Genomic DNA, 16,992 nt, shown 5'->3' on the forward strand with positions numbered 1-16,992 from the left:
AATCTTCTAGTTATGGCCTAAAATGTAGAGGCATGAATGGTGAAGAAAGGAAGCAAGTGTGATGGTCAAGGTTACTGTACCGATGAGTTCCTCCCAGACCGAAGCTTTGTTCCCCCGCAAGCTCAGCTCCCTTTCCCAGGTCTCTGGCTGAGAGAGCTTCATCCGCTTCCCAGCTCTGCTAGAATCCCATGGCCCGGGGAGGTGACTTCGAGAAAAGGCCTGTAGGTTGGAGGGGTATCTGTGACAAAGGAGGAAAAGTTTATCACTGAAAATAGCAGATGAAAAAATGGCGGGGTGAGCTGACCCAGGATTCTCTCCCCTCCAAAATACAACAAAAGATTGGAAGAACTGAATTTCAGAGAATAAACATAATGCCAGCTCGTTAGAGACCTACAATACCAAGAAGGCGGAGATCATAAACCTTGCTTACACCCTCGGAGGCGCTGGAACGGTAGGAGAGAACATCGCTCCCTCCCCTAGAGTCTGCGATTGCTGCGGCGCGGGTGGGGAAGGAGCGGGGGAGGGGCCACGTGACCAGGGGATCATCCAGGACTCCTGCCGCTGATTCAGTGGAGACCTGCTGATGGGGGGGGGGGGGGGGAAGCTTCCGTCCGCGGGGACCCCATAAATCAAGGGCCTTGGGAGACCAGAGAACAGAACTGATCTGAACCCAGACCGGCGCGTGAGAGTAACAGCCCCTCCCCCCCAGCAAAGCCAGTGGGCGCAGCCATCTTGCCCCAAGGCGGAGAGCTAACACGCCGCTCTCGACCCCCATCTAGTGGCAACAGACTGTAACTGCAACTGAATTCTACCACCTTGAGAAAAAAACCACTCCTCTACCATCCAGCAATTTATAAAAGCCCCAGACCAGAAGGAAAACAATAAAAACATAGAATTAAGTCCTGAGGACTTGGAATTAGGTAAACTAAGTGATAATGAGTTCAGAGCAGCTATAATCAAAAAACTCAATGAGGTAGAGAGAAAGAGAAACAAGCCGAGTTCTGGAGTTACTTCACAAAAGAGATTGAAATCATAAAGAAGAATCAAACAGAATTACTTGAGATGAAAAACACAATGGACCAGATAAAACAGAATACGGATTCCCTGAATGCCCGTGTAGACAACATAGAGGAGAAAATTAGCATAATCGAAGATAGACAGGCTGAATGGCGCCAGACAGAGGAAGAAAGAGAACTAAGAATGTAAAAAAATGAGGAAAATCTCCAAGAGATAATGGATTCAATGAGGAGTAAGAACATAAGGATCATAGGAATTCCCGAGAATATGGAAAAGGAAAATGGAGCAGAAAGTGTGCTTAACGAAATTATTGAAGAGAACTTCCCAAATCTAGGGATCGATGGAGAAATGTGTGTAAAGGAGGGTTTTAGATCTCCTAGATTTGTCAATGTAAAAAGAGCTACCCCATGGCACATAGTAGTAAAGTTGGCAAAAAGGAAAGATAAGGAAAGAATACTCAGGGAAGTAAGAAAAAAAAAGAGAATAACCTATAAAGGAGCCCCTATCAGACTGTCAGCAGATTTCTCTACAGAAACCCTACAAGCTAGGAAAGAATGGAGTGACATATTCAAAGCTTTAAAGGATAAAAATCTTCAGCTAAGAATACTCTATCCAGCAAGAATTTCCTTCAGATATGAGGGAGAAATTAAATCTTTTCCAGACAAACAAAAGTTAAGGGAATTTGTAACTAAAAGCCCTCCATTACAAGAAATCCTCAAGAAGGCTCTCATACCTGAAAAAAGAAAAAAGGGAGAAAGGGGACACAATCCACAGACTAGGGAGACCAATGGATAGAACCAGAACAGGATAGCAAATATTCAATTATAGCATTAGGGTAAAGGTAAGGAAACTACCAAAACAAGGATGATCTTAGCACTCTAACTACCAATTAATAAGACGAGTTGGAATAAAAAATGAAAATAATTATTTAGGACGGGAAGAGCAAAGGGTCTAAATGAGTATTGGTCAAGTAAGTAAGAGACCACCAGAGAATAGACTATATTATAAACGAAATTCTAATTACAAACTTCAAGGTAGACACTAAGATAAAGTACAGAACAGAGTCACAAATCATAAATAAGGAAAAATCTAAGAAACCCAGCATAAGAAATTGCAGTATTAAGTGGGTAGTCTAAAGCAAACAGGAAAAGAAACACAGGAAAACAAGATAATGAGTGACAGATTGACAGCACTAAGTCCACATGCGTCAATAATCACTCTCAATGTGAATGGATTGAACTCTCCAATAAAAAGACACAGAGTGGCAAAATGGATTAAAGAACAAGATCCAACAATTTGTTGCCTCCAGGAAACACACCTCAGCCCCAAGGACAAACACAGACTCAGGGTGAAGGGGTGGAGGACAATACTTCAAGCAAATAGCAAGGAAAAAAAGGCAGGTGTTGCAATTCTCATATCAGACCAAGTGGATTTCAAAATAAGACAGGTAAAGAGAGACACAGAGGGACAATATATAATGATCAAAGGGACACTTCATCAAGAAGAAATAACGCATATAAATATCTATGCACCCAACACAGGAGCACCAAGACTCATAAAGCAACTATTAACAGACCTAAAGGAAGATGTTAAAAACAACACAATAATAGTAGGGGACCTCAACACCCCACTCACATCAATGGACAGATCATCCACACAGAAAATCAACAAGGAAATACTGGAGCTAAATGAAAAACTAAAACAATTGGACTTAATAGACATATATAGATCACTTCACCCTGAAAGAGCTGAATACTCATTCTTCTCAAGCACACATGGAACATTCTCTAAGATAGACCATATGTTGGGAAACAAGGCAAGCCTCTACAAATTTAAAAAAATTTAAATAATAACAAGCATCTTCTCCGATCATAATGCTATAAGGCTAGAAATTAATTACAAGAAAAAAGCTGAGAAAGGCACAAAGATGTGGAGACTAAACAACACACTACTGAACAAGCAATGGACCATTGAAGAAATTAAAGAAGAAATAAAAAAATACCTGGAAACAAATGAAAATGATAGCATGCCATACCAACTCATATGGGATACAGCAAAAGCTGTATTAAGAGGAAAATTCATTGCAATACAGGCACATCTTAACAAACAAGAAAAATCCCAAATAAGCAACCTTAAAGCACACCTAACTGAACTAGAGAAAAAAGAACAAATGAAGCCCAAAGTCAGCAGAAGGAGAGAAATAATAAAAATCAGAGCAGAAAGAAATACTATTGAAACGAAAAAGGCAGTAGAAAGGATCAGTGAGACAAAGAGCTGGTTTTTTGAGAAGATAAATAAAATTGACAAACCACTAGCCAGACTTACAAAGAAAAAAATGGAGAAAGCTCAAATAAACAAAATCAGAAATGAGTGAGGAGAAATAACAACAGACTCTGCAGAAATACAACAGATTATAAGAGAATACTACAAAAAACTATATGCCAACAGAATGGATAACCGAGAGGAAATGGATAAATTCTTGGACTCCTACAATCTCCCAGAGCTCACTCAAGAAGAGGCAGACAATTTGAACAGACGAATCACAAGGAAAGAGATTGAAACAGCAATCAAAAACATCCCAAAGAATAAAACCCCAGGACCAGATGGCTTTCCTGGGGAATTCTACCAACCTTTCAGAGAGGATTTAATACCTATCCTTTTCAAGCTATTCCAAATAATTAGGGAGGATGGAACACTTCCTAACACATTCTATGAGGCCAACATCATGCTCATACCAAAACCTGACAAGGACACCACGAAAAAAGAGAACTACAGGCCAATATCACTGATGAACATAGATGCAAAAATTCTAAACAAAATTTTGGCAACCAGAATTCAGCAATTCATCAAAAGAATCATAAATCATGATCAGGTGGGATTCATACCAGGGACACAGGGATGGTTCAACATCTGCAAATCAATCAACATGATACACCACATCAACAAACTGAGGAATAAAAACCACATGATCATCTCAATAGATGCAGAGAAGATCCAACAGCATTTATGATAAAAACTCTGAACAAAATGGGCATAGAAGGAAACTACCTCAACATAATAAAGGCCATATACGACAAACCCATAGCCAACATCATACTCAATGGGCAAAAACTGAACGCCATCCCCCTGAAAACAGGAACCAGACAAGGATGCCCTCTATCACCACTCTTATTTAACATAGTACTGGAGGTCCTGGCCAGAGCAATCAGGCAAGAAAAAGGAATAAAAGGAATCCAAATAGGGAGGGAAGTAGTGAAACTCTCGCTGTTTGCAGACAACATGATCTTATATGTAGAAAACCCCAAAGAATCCATTGGAAAACTGTTAGAAGTAATCAACAACTACAGCAAAGTTGCAGGGTATAAAATCAATTTGCATAAATCAGTAGCATTTCTATACTCCAGTAATGAACCAACAGAAAAAGAACTCAAGAATACAATACCATTCACAATCGCAACAAAAAGAATAAAATACCTTGGGGTAAATTTAACTAAGGAAGTGAAGGACCTATATAATGAAAATTACAAGGCCTTTCTGAGAGAATTGGATGACGACATGAGGAGATGGAAAGACATTCCATGTACATGGATTGGAAGAATAAACATAGTTAAAATGTCCGTTCTACCTAAAGCAATCTACAGATTCAACACCATCCCAATCAGAATCCCAATGACATTCTTTACAGAATTAGAACAAAGAATCCTAAAATTCATATGGGGCAACAAAAGACCCCGAATTTCTAAAGCAATCCTGAGAAAAAAGAACAAAACGGGAGGCATCACAATCCCTGACTTCAAAACATACTACAAAGCTACAGTAATCAAAACAGCATGGTACTGGTACAAAAACAGGTGCACAGATCAATGGAACAGAATTGAAAGCCCAGAAATAAAACCACACATCTATGGACAGCTTATCTTTGACAAAGGAGCTGAGGGCATACAATGGAGAAAAGAAAGTCTTTTCAACAAATAGTGCTGGGAAAACTGGAAAGCCACATGTAAAAGAATGAAAATCGACCATTCTTTTTCACCATTCACCAAAATAAACTCAAAATGGATCAAAGACCTAAAGGTGAGACCTGAAACCATAAGGCTTCTGGAAGAAAACGTAGGCAGTACACTCTTTGACATCAGTATTAAAAGGATCTTTTTGGACACCATGCCTTCTCAGAGAAGGGAAACAATAAACAAATGGGAATTCATTAGATTAAAGAGCTTCTTCAAGGCAAATGAAAACAGGATTGAAACAAAAAAACAACCCACTAACTGGGAAAAAATATTTGCAAGTCATATATCTGACAAAGGCTTAATATCCATAATATATAAAGAACTCTCACAACTCAACAACAAAACATCAAACAACCCAATCAAAAAATGGGCTGGAGACATGAACAGACATTTCTCCAAAGAAGATATACTGATGGCCAATAGGCACATGAAAAGATGCTCATCATCGCTGATCATCAGGGAAATGCAAATCAAAACTACACTAAGATATCACCTTACACCCGTTAGAATGACAAAAATATCTAAAACTAATAGCAACAAATGTTGGAGAGGTTGCAGAGAAAAAGGAACCCTCATACGCTGCTGGTGGGAATGCAAACTGGTGCAGCCACTATGGAAAACAGTATGGAGATTCCTCAAAAAATTAAAAATAGAACTACCATATGATCCAGCCATCCCACTACTGGGTATTTATCCAAAGAGCTTGAAGTCAGCAATCCCAAAAGTTCTATGCACCCCAATGTTTATTGCAGCACTGTTTACAATAGCCAAGACGTGGAAGCAACCTAAGTGTCCAGCAACAGACGAATGGATAAAGAAGATGTGGTACATATATACAATGCAATACTACTCAGCTGCAAAACAGAACAAAATCATTCCATTTGCAATAACATGGATGGACCTTGAGAGAATTATGTTAAGTGAAATAAGCCAGCGAGAGAAGGATAATCTGTGTATGACTCCACTCATATGAAGAATTTAAAATTATGGACTAAGAACAGTTTAGTGGATACCAGGGGAAAGGTGGGGTGGGGGGTGGGCACAAAGGGTGAAGTGGTGCACCTACAACATGACTGACAAACATTAATGTACAACTGAAATTTCACAAGATTGTAACCTATCAATAACTCAATTAAAAAAAAAAAAAGAAAATAGCAGCTGAAGATAATCCAGAAAAGGAAAGGTGATCAGTCAAAGCCAGTCAGTCATGTTTACAGGCCATGTCTGCCCAAACTAAGGTTGCTGGGGTTGAGAACTACAGGGATTGGGGCCATGGGTGCTGAAAAGTCAAGGAGTTACCCAGATGGAATGTATGTTCAGGGTGTATCTCCTCACCTGTAGCCCAGCAGGGCTTGGACGTGCTGGGCAGGCTCCTTGATATGCAGTCGCTGTACCAACTTCTTCAGGGTGAACCTTGGCTGCTTCTTTTTCTCTGGCACCGCATTGTAGGATGCCTCAAACTGTGGAAATATCCCCCAAGTCCACAAGGGTCACTCAATCTATGACCATGGACACTTTCTTCAGAAAGCAGAACGTAAGACCATCCTATATCCATGAAGTAATTTCTTTCCCCAAAGTAGAGCTGGGCAAAGAGTAGGAAAAGGGGGTCAAAATCTCCAGCAACAAGAGCTGCTGTGGCGAGCATATGACAGTGGCTCTTTGAGGTCACTGTGTTTCATTTACACAAGATTGAACTATCAATGGTTAAAATGAGATGATTGGCTTGTGAAAAACAAGATGGGGATAGAATGAACAGAGAACACTTTGCTTTTAGAGGAAGGGAAAGGAAAAAGTGGCTCTTATTTAAGTCACTGAGACTTGGAACAGGTAAGTGGAGGCATGAGCACAATGCAGGCTGTGAGGAGTTAAAAACTGCAAGAAGTGGCCTTTCTGGATCTTCTGTGGTAGAAGAGCTAAGTGTGGGATGTATTAATAGGATGAAGAGAAAAGATCAGCTGATCAACTGAGAATTATTTTCTTATAATACTAGCACATATTTTCCTAATAATCTATTTTAATGATGACAATGGTGATACCTAACACTTATTCAATGCCAGGTATTCTTAGAAATACTTTAAATACAGTAACTGATTCAGTTCTCACAAAAACCCAATGAAGTAGGTACTGCTATTATCCTCATTCTATATCTGAGGAAACTGAGGCAAGAGAGGCTAAGTCATTTGGCCACGGTCGCATAGCCAGCAGGTGGTGGTGGTTGGTGGTGGTGGTGATGGTGGGATTCAAACCCCGGTAGTCTGAATCCAAATTCCATGCTCTTAACCACTAAGAGCAGCGCCTTCTCATTAATGTAAAAAAAAAACTTGTTTGTGGGGCCAGCCCCGTGGCTGAGTGGTTAAGTTCACACACTCCACTGCAGGCGGCCCAGGGTTTCGTCGGTTCGAATCCTGGGCGCGGACATGGCACCACTGATCGAGCCACGCTGAGGTGGCATCCCACATGCCACAACTAGAAGGACCCACAACTAAGAATATACAACTATGTACCTGGAGGCTTTGGGGAGAAAAGGAAAAAAATAAAATCTTTAAAAAAAATTTGTTTGGTTTGTGTTTAAAACTTCCTATGGAAAGTAGATATTTCATAATGTTTTCAACTTGCTTATCCAGCTGGACATGCCACCTGTCAGTAAAGTATAATATCAAGAAGAGAGAAAAGGGAAAAAAGTAGACTTTCCAAATGCTCTCAAAACCTAACCCATAATCACAGCCGAGAAGTCTTCAGGCAGGAAGTTGGCATGTGCTATTAGTAATAATATACCCTTAGTATTTCTAAACCTAATGGAATTCCATTTCCAAACATTAGTTGAGAAAAGATTGCACATGCACATATAGAAACCCAGAACAAGGAACTCACCTTCTTCTGTTCATCCATAAGAGGTGCCAGGCACTTTGGCAAATATCGCTGTCTCTCAGAAAAGGGATGCTCTGTCTTCTGCTGGGTCAGGAGAAGTAGTTTCAAGAAGGGAAAAGGAGGTTGTCCCTGGAGAAACTCATTCCAACAGCCCCAAAGGCCCATATCTACCAAAAAGGGGGCGAGCTAGGAAAGAGGCAGGCCCTGCCCTCTCTGCCCGCTGAGCTCTACCCGGCTCCTCTCCCTTTCTCTGACTCCTTTTGTTCCGGGTGGTAGGAACATGTCACACGCTTAGTGTGGGATCTCCCAAGGGTCAGCATGTTCTTCATCCCTCCCTTTCCAGAGAATAGGGACCTGGGCTGTGAATGACCAGGGTTGAGGCAGGGACTAACTGGAGGGTGGGGGCGCCGGCGGGGGCGACTCTTGGCCCGGTGCTTCCGAGGGTTGTACTTAGCCAGTTGGTACTCATCAAACTGGGCAAATTTGTCAGTCATAGCAGCACGCAGACAGCTGGGCAGGGGCACCAGCTTGTTCTCCTCTCCTTCAGCGAGGCTCTGTCAGAGAGAGGAGAGACCATGAGGAGTGAGACCCAAACAAACCCTCCAAACAAAACAAGACCACTCCATGGGGTTAAATGAGAGCACAGAACAGGGAGCAAGCTCCCAGCCCCAGCTCTAAAACTAAAATTTCTATGGTACTCAGCCCATCAGCAGACTTCTCTGATTCTCATTTTCGTCACTATAAACACGAGGACCAGAATAAGACCATTTTTCTCAAACTGCGGCCTAACCCTTCTCAATCATATTCTCCTTCTTGGGCAATCCAGCTTTTACAGGGAGAATCTGTCCTGTCTGTCCTGTCAGAGTGGAGGCCAAACTGTCTGAGAACATTCTCTGGGGATGCAGTGAGCAAAGGAGAGGGAACCAAGTGAGGGCCAAAGTCCAGGGAAGTGAGTGCCATACCTGGTAGAACTCGGCTACCTGGATCCAGTCAGAAGGCAGCTGGACAATGGCACAGAAATATTGTCGCAGGTAGGGGCGGCAGACTGGCAAGAAGGCAGCAATGGCCAAGACTTTGTTGGCCACATCACGGACGTTCAGCTGCTGCCTGGTGTACAGAGATGCCTAGGGCACAGGGTAGGCAGGGTTGGCATCTCAGCTGCTTCTCCCATAGCATCGTGCCCTAAGCTAACTTGCTTATCTAATCTGCCTGCATAAAACGTCCCTGAGCCCTCCATATTCTCTATAAAATATAAAGGCCAAGCCTCTGGCCTTGGCCTCCCACATCCTCCAGCATTTACCCGTTGTCCACCTTTGCAGCACGTCTTCTCCTGAGCATCTCTAAAGTCAACCAGGCCTTATCTTTTTTTGGAAGACATCCCACCACCAAAGTCTATCAAAAACTTACCCAGGGTTCAAATTGCTGATTAAATCTGCCATCTTCCAAAGCCTCATAGAAAACATTTTTCCCCTCCTTTCTGCTTCTGAAGTATTCACTATCGACTACTCCATTTTCATTTATATGATATTTGGGAGTGTTTTGCTTCTCTAACAATACTCTAAGCTCCTTAAGAGCTGGGTCCAAGTTTCCTTATATCTGTTGGTATGACCCTCAAGGCCTAGCATTGTGTACTCAGCCTGTGTACTTACTATACAAATGAACCACAGTATACTCTTCCCCAGTCCCATCACCCTGACTCCTCAGAGAACTCTAGGGTTAAGGCCACAGACTCACCTGGAGATCTTACTCCCTTCCTAAGTGAAGCTGCTTCCAACCCCAGGATGAGGCTGGTCACCATTCCCTTCACATACCACAACCACATTCCCCACCTTCCAGCTTCCCACTCCCACCCCCTCCTTCAGGCCACAATACCTTGAGGATAAACTCAGGCTCCAAAGGGGCAAGTTCACTACAGATTTCAAAGAGGGAAGCCGGGGTTGGGTCAGCTGCATCTTTCATGTTTACATTTGATGCCCGAGTAGAGCACAGCAAGCTCATTAGAGCCATCTGGGAATTGGGAAAGAGAGGGAAGAAAGGAGGAGAGAGGGATAAGGACCACCTTAAGCACCCACTCAGGCCGACTTACAAAATCAAGACAGAGGGAATGGACCCCAGATTCAGGAAGATGTTTGTCCAACCACAAAGTTAGAAAAGGGAATTAGGAAGTCGGAAACAAGAGCTGGGTGATGCCCCCTCCTTCCCCTTCCATCTGTGGAGGGGATCTGGTTCAGCCCTTGGTCACCACTCCTTCCACCCCATGCCCTCCCCCCCACCACCATTAGCCTCTCTGCAACTCTGGAACTTTTACCTTCTTTTCCTGAAGGGCTCGGTCAGTGGGCTCAGGACACGATTCAGATTCCCCAGAGGTAAGCTTCAGAGCCAGCTCCTCCACCTCCTCCTCCTCTCCGAAACTTAGACTGTAAAAAGGCATTGGAGCCTCTGCCCATTCCTCTGCTCCTGGCCTTTTCTCTTCAGAAGAGGACCAGTGACCCTGGGGATGGTAGCAGTTATTAATCACAGCATGCACCCACTGCCCCTCAAACATAGACAGATCTGAAAGCAGCTCCCCGGGATAGGAAGAGTCCACATCTATCTTCAAGCCCCTAAACTCCTCTCCCTTCACACCCCAGCCCTGATCTGTTCTGTCGGACACAATGATCTCTCACTGTCACACACACCACCAGTCCCAACTCAACCTTCTGAGCTTTAGCCCAGATGCTTCATGATCTTGCCCCTGCTTTCATCTCCTTATTGATGTCACAGCCTAGGAGCCTGGGGACTCTCACAATACCCTTCCTATGATGCTATTAAGGTATTTTGAAGTCAGAAGAAAAAGGGCCAAGTCCCAGATCAATCCCCCAGCAACCTTGGGCTGCTTAACCTCCGAACCTCAGCTTCCTCATTCCCTGCCACCTACCTGAAGGGGCCATTAGAAGATTAGTGGGATAATACATCTATGACTCTTTGCAAATTGCAAAGCCCTAAATAAATCAGGTGGCAGTAGTTGTAATCCTGACAATGACCTGTGAGGTAGATTTTCAATGAGGTAGACTTCATTTTAAAGGTGAGAAACTTAAAAGCTTCAAAAGGTTAAGAGTCTTGCCCAAGGCTGTATCGCTTGTAATTGACAGAGACAGTATAGGGCCCAAATTAGGCTTTCCCTCAGTCCAAATCCCACAGAAGGAATGTGTGTTTGTCTACTGATTCTGACCTATATAGTAAATGTGCTTATATAGATGTGTACAAGTGGACATGTGTTTGCACATGCACATAGAGGGGAGTGGCCAGGGTATAGTAGTTGTGTCTTATGCCAGATGTAAGACCTCAAAAGCACCTGATTGACTCTGCTACTGCAATATCATACTGACTTTCCTCCTGAGCAGAGGCTTTCTAAGGACAGGGACTGTTTTTGCTCGTTGTCCAGAATTTCTGAATTAGATACGCAATAAGAGCATCACAGAGAGATACTGTGGCATTGAAAGCTAGGGACCGCAGCATCCAACAGACATGGCTGGAGTCAAGACAAGTGTTAGAGCTATTACCACAGCTGCTTCCTGTACTGTCTCTGTGGCAGAGATGGATTGCAAGGCCCCGGGGAAGGTCAGAAGGCCTAGGCCCTCTGAGAGGTATTGAGCCCTCCAAGTTGGAGGCTCAGAGAGCAGGTGGTTGCTGGTGTTCAGGCTGCACAGATCAGCTTGCACTGGGTGAAATGTCTGGAGACGCTGGAGCAAGGCGCTGGCAGACACAGTGCTCTTTAGAATGGGGAGTGTGGCCAGGCACCGGTTCTCCAAGGAGAGGACGTTTGGGTGGGCAGATACATGCCCATGTGGTTTCTCCACGGTCTTCAGGTCAGGAAGTGTGGCCAGGCACCGGTTCTCCAAGGAGAGGACGTTTGGGTGGGAAGACACATGCCCATGTGGTTTCTCCACGGTCTTCAGGTCAGGAAGTGTGGACAGGCACCGGTTCTCCAAGGAGAGGATGTTTGGGTGGGCAGACACATGCCCATGTGGTTTCTCCATGGTCTTCAGGTCAGGAAGTGTGGCCAGGCACCGGTTCTCCAAGGAGAGAATGTCTGGGTGGGCAGACACATGCTCATGGAGTTTCTCCATGGCTGGAGTCCAACCAGCATATGCCTAGAAGGAAAGAAAGACAGGTGATGAACACCTGGCTGCACCAGAAACGCATTTGTACTGGGAGTCTATGTTTCTTTTTCTAGGATTAGTTTCATTCTAAGGATGAATTCAGGGAGTATTCTAGAGAGAAAAAGGGAGTATTCTAAGGGAGAAGTGTAGGGAAAAGGTAAGGCAGAAGCTTAGGAGCAGGGAAGTATAAAAAGAAAAAATCAAGAGCTGGAGAGGAAAGAGACATATCGTCTCATAAAGTGGTGAAGGAGACCCCAGGGCTATCGGTGTGACCCCATCTTAGGACAGGGGCCTCATTTGTAATCTAGACTCTGGATTCTTAGTTCCAGAGAAACTAATGTTTTGATTGAGCTGTCTATATTCACCACCTCAACTTCCTTGCCTCCTACTCACCCTTCAGCCAGCTAAACGGGATTCTGTCTCCACTGTTCCTCCAAAGCTATCCTCTTAGTTAACTAATGGAATTCTTGTTACTAGAGGAATAGGCATATTTTGGCCCTTATCTTACTTCATCTCTCAAGTATAATATGACACTGTTGATCACTCTTTCCTTGAAACCCTCTTTTCCTTGGCTTCCATGGTGCAACTGTCCTGGTTTTCCTCTTACAACTCTGACCACACCTTGGGGGTTCTTTCTCTGCCATTCCTTGAATGTTGACGCTCCTAGAGTTCTATTCCAATCTTTGCATACACTTTCCCAGGGTGGTCTCACTTACTCTGTGGCTCCAAATAATGTTCTATGCTGGCAACTCACAAGTTTATTCCTTGACCTAGATCTTGTCTGAGCTTCATCCTCATTTATCCATTTGCCTGTTAGACACCTCCACTTGGATGACTCAAAAGTACCAAAAACTCCATAGCTCCCAAATGTATCATCTTTCTCCCTTTCCTACCTCTTCTCCAAATCCATTCCTCTCCTTTGTCCCCTTTGCTTATAGGGATTTGAAGTGAAACAGACTTGAGTTTGAATCTTGACGGGATCTTGAATCTACTTGGGACCTTGGGCTAGTTACTTAAACTCTCTGTGCCTCAGTTTCCTCACCTACAAAATTGAGATAAACACCTAACTCATAGAGTTTTCATAGGAATAAATGAGGAAAAATTCATTGAAGCACTCAGAGCAGTGCCTGGCACTTAGTAAGTGTTCAGTAAATGAAAGCTATTGTTTTTTGTTATTATTATTATCATGCAGTAAACTACCAAATCTTATTGATTCTACTCCGTCAATGTCTCTCCAGTCTATCCACTTCTCTCCATCCCACCTGCTACCAGCTTAGCTGAAACCCTCCAGTCCATGTGGCACACAGTATGTACACCTGTCTAAAGGAGCTCCCCCATACACACCCACCACCATTTACTACATCACCTTGTTTATTTTATCATGATAAAAATTACCTTGTTTGCTTATTTGCCTACTCGTTCACTGTTTCTGTTTACTAAAATAAAACTTCCCGAGGGTCAGGGCTCCTTTGTCTTGTTCACCTCCATATGGCCAGCATCACACACATAAATTGGCTTCTGATCATCTCCCAGCTTCATCTCTTACTGCTGCTCCCATCTACTTCTATACTTCAACCACACAAACTCTTTTTAGCTTATGCATTCTCAAGGTATCTCTTGACTCTGGATCTTTGCACAGGCAGATACCTGGAATGCTCTTCCTTCTACCAAGACCACTCTCTCCCCCAACCCCTCCTTTACCAAATTCTACTTTCGTCTCACTCTGCAGGCCTCAATTTAATAGTCAATTCCTTAAAGGAGCCTTTGCTGACACTCAGCTCCCAGGCTGGTTTAGGTGGTCCTCCCTATGTTCTTGAAACACCCTACCTCCTCTATCATAGAACACATCCCCTGTATTGTAATTGTTTGTCTTTCATCCCACCAGGTTACGAGTTCCTGAGGACAGACCCTTTTAGCCTTATTCATCATTGTTTCTACAATGCCTAGTCTGTGGGATGCAGAGGCTTTTGAGAATCTGCTGAAAGCTATGGAGCTTTTTCACAGAAAAACATGAGTATATACTGTCTTGCACTCAATTTTCAGGAAGTCCATCCATGGATCTCCTAGAATCTCCATTATTTGCAAATTAAGAACCTCTGCCTGAGAGAATGCTTGAGCTTATATCATTAGGAATGTATTTACTTACCTGGGCAAATGCTTATCTCCTATTTACATTTAAGTATTTTAGGAATAAGTTATTCTGTTAAGTCAATCACTTAAACCTTAATATGTAAGAGTTTATGGACAGGAATGTGAAATAATTCTAAAAAGACTTGAACAGACTGACAATCCAAGACCAGGACAATGGATATCTCATGGGACATCAGTGTGCACAAATTACATCAAGAATGATGACCTCTGTACCCTGTTCTCATGTCTTTGCACTATGTCTTTGTACTATGTCCCTGATGTCTTTGCACTCTGTAAGCCCCCTGGGAGAGGAGAGGGGAATCTCAGAACTGACTTAAGAAAAGTAAAAGTCCCCTCTCCTCCAGCTCTAATTCCATTCTCCAGAGATAAACACTGCCAAAAGTTTTATATGAACAGTTTCAGACACTTCTATGCACAGACAAATATATGTATATGCTGCCCACCCCCCCCCCCTTTTTTTTTTTTTACACAAAGAGGATCATACTTTAGACACTATTCAGCACTTAGTATGTCTTGGAGACCTTGCCGTGTTAACACGTTAATAGCCACCTCACTCTGAAGTTGGCTGTATGATAACCTATCCTGTTTAAGCACACCGCGGGCTTCCGTTATTACCAAAAGTGCTTATCCCACCGTCTGCGGCAGCTACTCTCTCCTTCCAAGGAGCACACAGAGCAGGAAAGTGAGAGAGACTCATCAGCACTTTGCTCTTCCTCCCTCCCCTTCCTGTCCCTCTAGCCGCTGCTGTCCCTCCCTGTCCCTCCCTCATCCTTCTCCTCTAGCTTTCTCACCTTCCCCTCTCACTTTCCCTTTCACACACCACACCCCCTTCCTGAGATGCCCGGAGGAACTGGGCAGACGCACCCCACCTGGCGCCCGCCCCACCCGAGTCCACCGAGGTTACCAACTGGCTGCGCCAGGCCCTTGCCCCCGGCTCTCGGCTGCCGAGCCCAGCGCCCTACATCCAGGGCCAGGGCCAGCTTCTACCTGCGCTCGGACCCTCCCCGGAGCTGCCCGGGGCTGGAGGAACTGGCTGGCTGACGCGGGGCTTCACGGTTCTCAGCAGCAGGAAGCAGGAACCGGACTCCTCCACCCGGCTAGTGGGAAAAGGGGAAGCTGGAGGAGGAGCCGCGAGGGAAGCGGGGAGGGGACTGCCGGCGGGCGGAGACGCGCAGGTCCGGGCGGGGAGCCCAGGACTGGGAGCTGAGAGCGGGGGGAGATGCCCGGCTGCGATGCGAATGCGTTGGGGACACTGCAGTCTCTTCTGGGGCGAGAGTTTAGCCTCTCCCTACCCCCTTTTTTGTTTCCTTCCTGACGTTCTTTTCTCCCGCCCTTCAGGCTTGTCCCTCTACCAAATGCCCCCTCTTTTGTTAATTTCATCGCCTTTCTCCTGTTATATCTTCGAACCCCATTTCTTCGAAAAGATTTTGGCCATGTTTGCTGCCTATATATGGACACCTTTATTCCTGGTTCAAAGATAGACTTCTAATTCATCTGAAAGTTACTTGGTGAAAATAGAAATAAAAGGAGACCGAAAGTCTACAGCAATGGCTGTAACTAGGTGCAGATATGGATTGAATAATTAAGGGGGAGTGAACTGAGAGCATGCCAGTGTCCATCTGGGAGAGATCTGTGATTACAAAGAATTTATTTGGAGTCATCCTGAGTGGCTAATGCTGAACCCTTTCAGAGAAGGTTCAAGAAAGTGACAAGTGACCTGTAGGATGGTAATGCTGGTGGTATTTCATAAAGAGCAGGATCACATAGTAGCAGGAGAAATATGCCTCCCTTGTGTAAGACAGATTATCTGTCTTCCGGAAAATATCCCTTTCCTTAGGAAGGCTCCCTTCATTCTGGGGTAACAACTGAGCTTCAGCTCAGAATTGGGTGTCTCCTATCTTCTCAATTTATTAAGCCAGATCCCACCTTCCTTCCTTAGATGCCCCCCTTACCATCTACCCCATCAGTCCCAACGCTCTCCCTCACCCCTTTTTTCTTTTTTGTTTGTTTTATTTTTTTGTTGTTATTTTATTGAGGTCACATTGGTTTATAACATTGTATAAATTCCAGTTGTACATTATTATATTTCAGCTTCTGTACAGTCTGCATCGTGTTCACCACCAAAAGTCTAGTTTCCATCTGTCACCATACATATGTGCCCCTTTACCCCTTTTACACTCCTCCCATCCCTTCCCCTTCTGGTACCACCAATCTGTTCTCCTTATCTACATATTTGTCTTCCACATATGAGCCAACACTCTCTTTTTACAACAAATGTTTTTATGTCCCCTTTACAATCCTGAACTACAATTTATAAATAATGTATTTTACCTGTACACGCAATTTAAAAATTTATAAAATGTCTAAAGAGATATAAATGAATAGTAGAAGGAAGGTGATTTATTATAAAGTACTGTGTGTTTATATATGTAAATATTTGGGCATGACATTCAAGAAGACACAATGTGGTACTCACAGGCATGCATATCTGTATACAATCACCTTGAATGTAAGAGTTACCAATGCAGCATGATACAGGGATGTTATCATGGTAATTCAAATACTATGAACTGAGTTGCTGGTGTGGCATGATTTTCCAAAATGATGAATAACTTTTGGCAAATCTTTGAACAAAGCAATACATGATCATTCTATGATATTCTTGGTAGTGGCATTCCTGGAAAGTTCAGTGTTTATTAAACTATGCATAAAATGCCTTGTGTTTAAGATAAAGGTAGATCCTAATTACAATGGGTTTTCAATTACATGAGTGACTGGCAAGTCACTCAAAGTTGTCAGAGATT

At 43.6% G+C, this 16,992-nt stretch overlaps 1 protein-coding gene across 5 annotated transcripts in view; it reads right to left on the minus strand.

Annotated features, from left to right (window-relative positions):
• The window catches only part of TEP1 (telomerase associated protein 1), a 41,701-nt gene extending 26,369 nt beyond the window's left edge, over positions 1-15,332 (minus strand). For 3 of the 5 annotated variants that reach the window (XR_011501484.1, XM_044765240.2, XM_044765235.2), the window contains exons 1-9: positions 15,176-15,332; positions 11,438-12,028; positions 10,204-10,386; positions 9,768-9,902; positions 8,858-9,019; positions 8,288-8,449; positions 7,899-7,979; positions 6,363-6,487; positions 81-238 (exon numbers count right to left, since the gene is read on the minus strand). Coding sequence is in view for 4 of the 5 variants with exons in the window: in XM_044765240.2 (XP_044621175.2) it covers positions 81-238; positions 6,363-6,487; positions 7,899-7,979; positions 8,288-8,449; positions 8,858-9,019; positions 9,768-9,902; positions 10,204-10,386; positions 11,438-12,004 (1,573 nt within the window). In the remaining variant the exon portion in view is untranslated. Of the gene's footprint in view, positions 1-80; positions 239-6,362; positions 6,488-7,898; positions 7,980-8,287; positions 8,450-8,857; positions 9,020-9,767; positions 9,903-10,203; positions 10,387-11,437; positions 12,029-15,092 lie in introns of all 5 variants that reach the window. The other 2 variants (XM_014844501.3, XM_044765236.2) reach the window with 2 other exon arrangements.
• Between the last annotated feature and the right edge of the window lie 1,660 nt (positions 15,333-16,992).

Source organism: Equus asinus, chromosome 2, assembly GCF_041296235.1.
Source record: "Equus asinus isolate D_3611 breed Donkey chromosome 2, EquAss-T2T_v2, whole genome shotgun sequence".
Taxonomy (NCBI): Eukaryota; Metazoa; Chordata; class Mammalia; order Perissodactyla; family Equidae; genus Equus; species Equus asinus.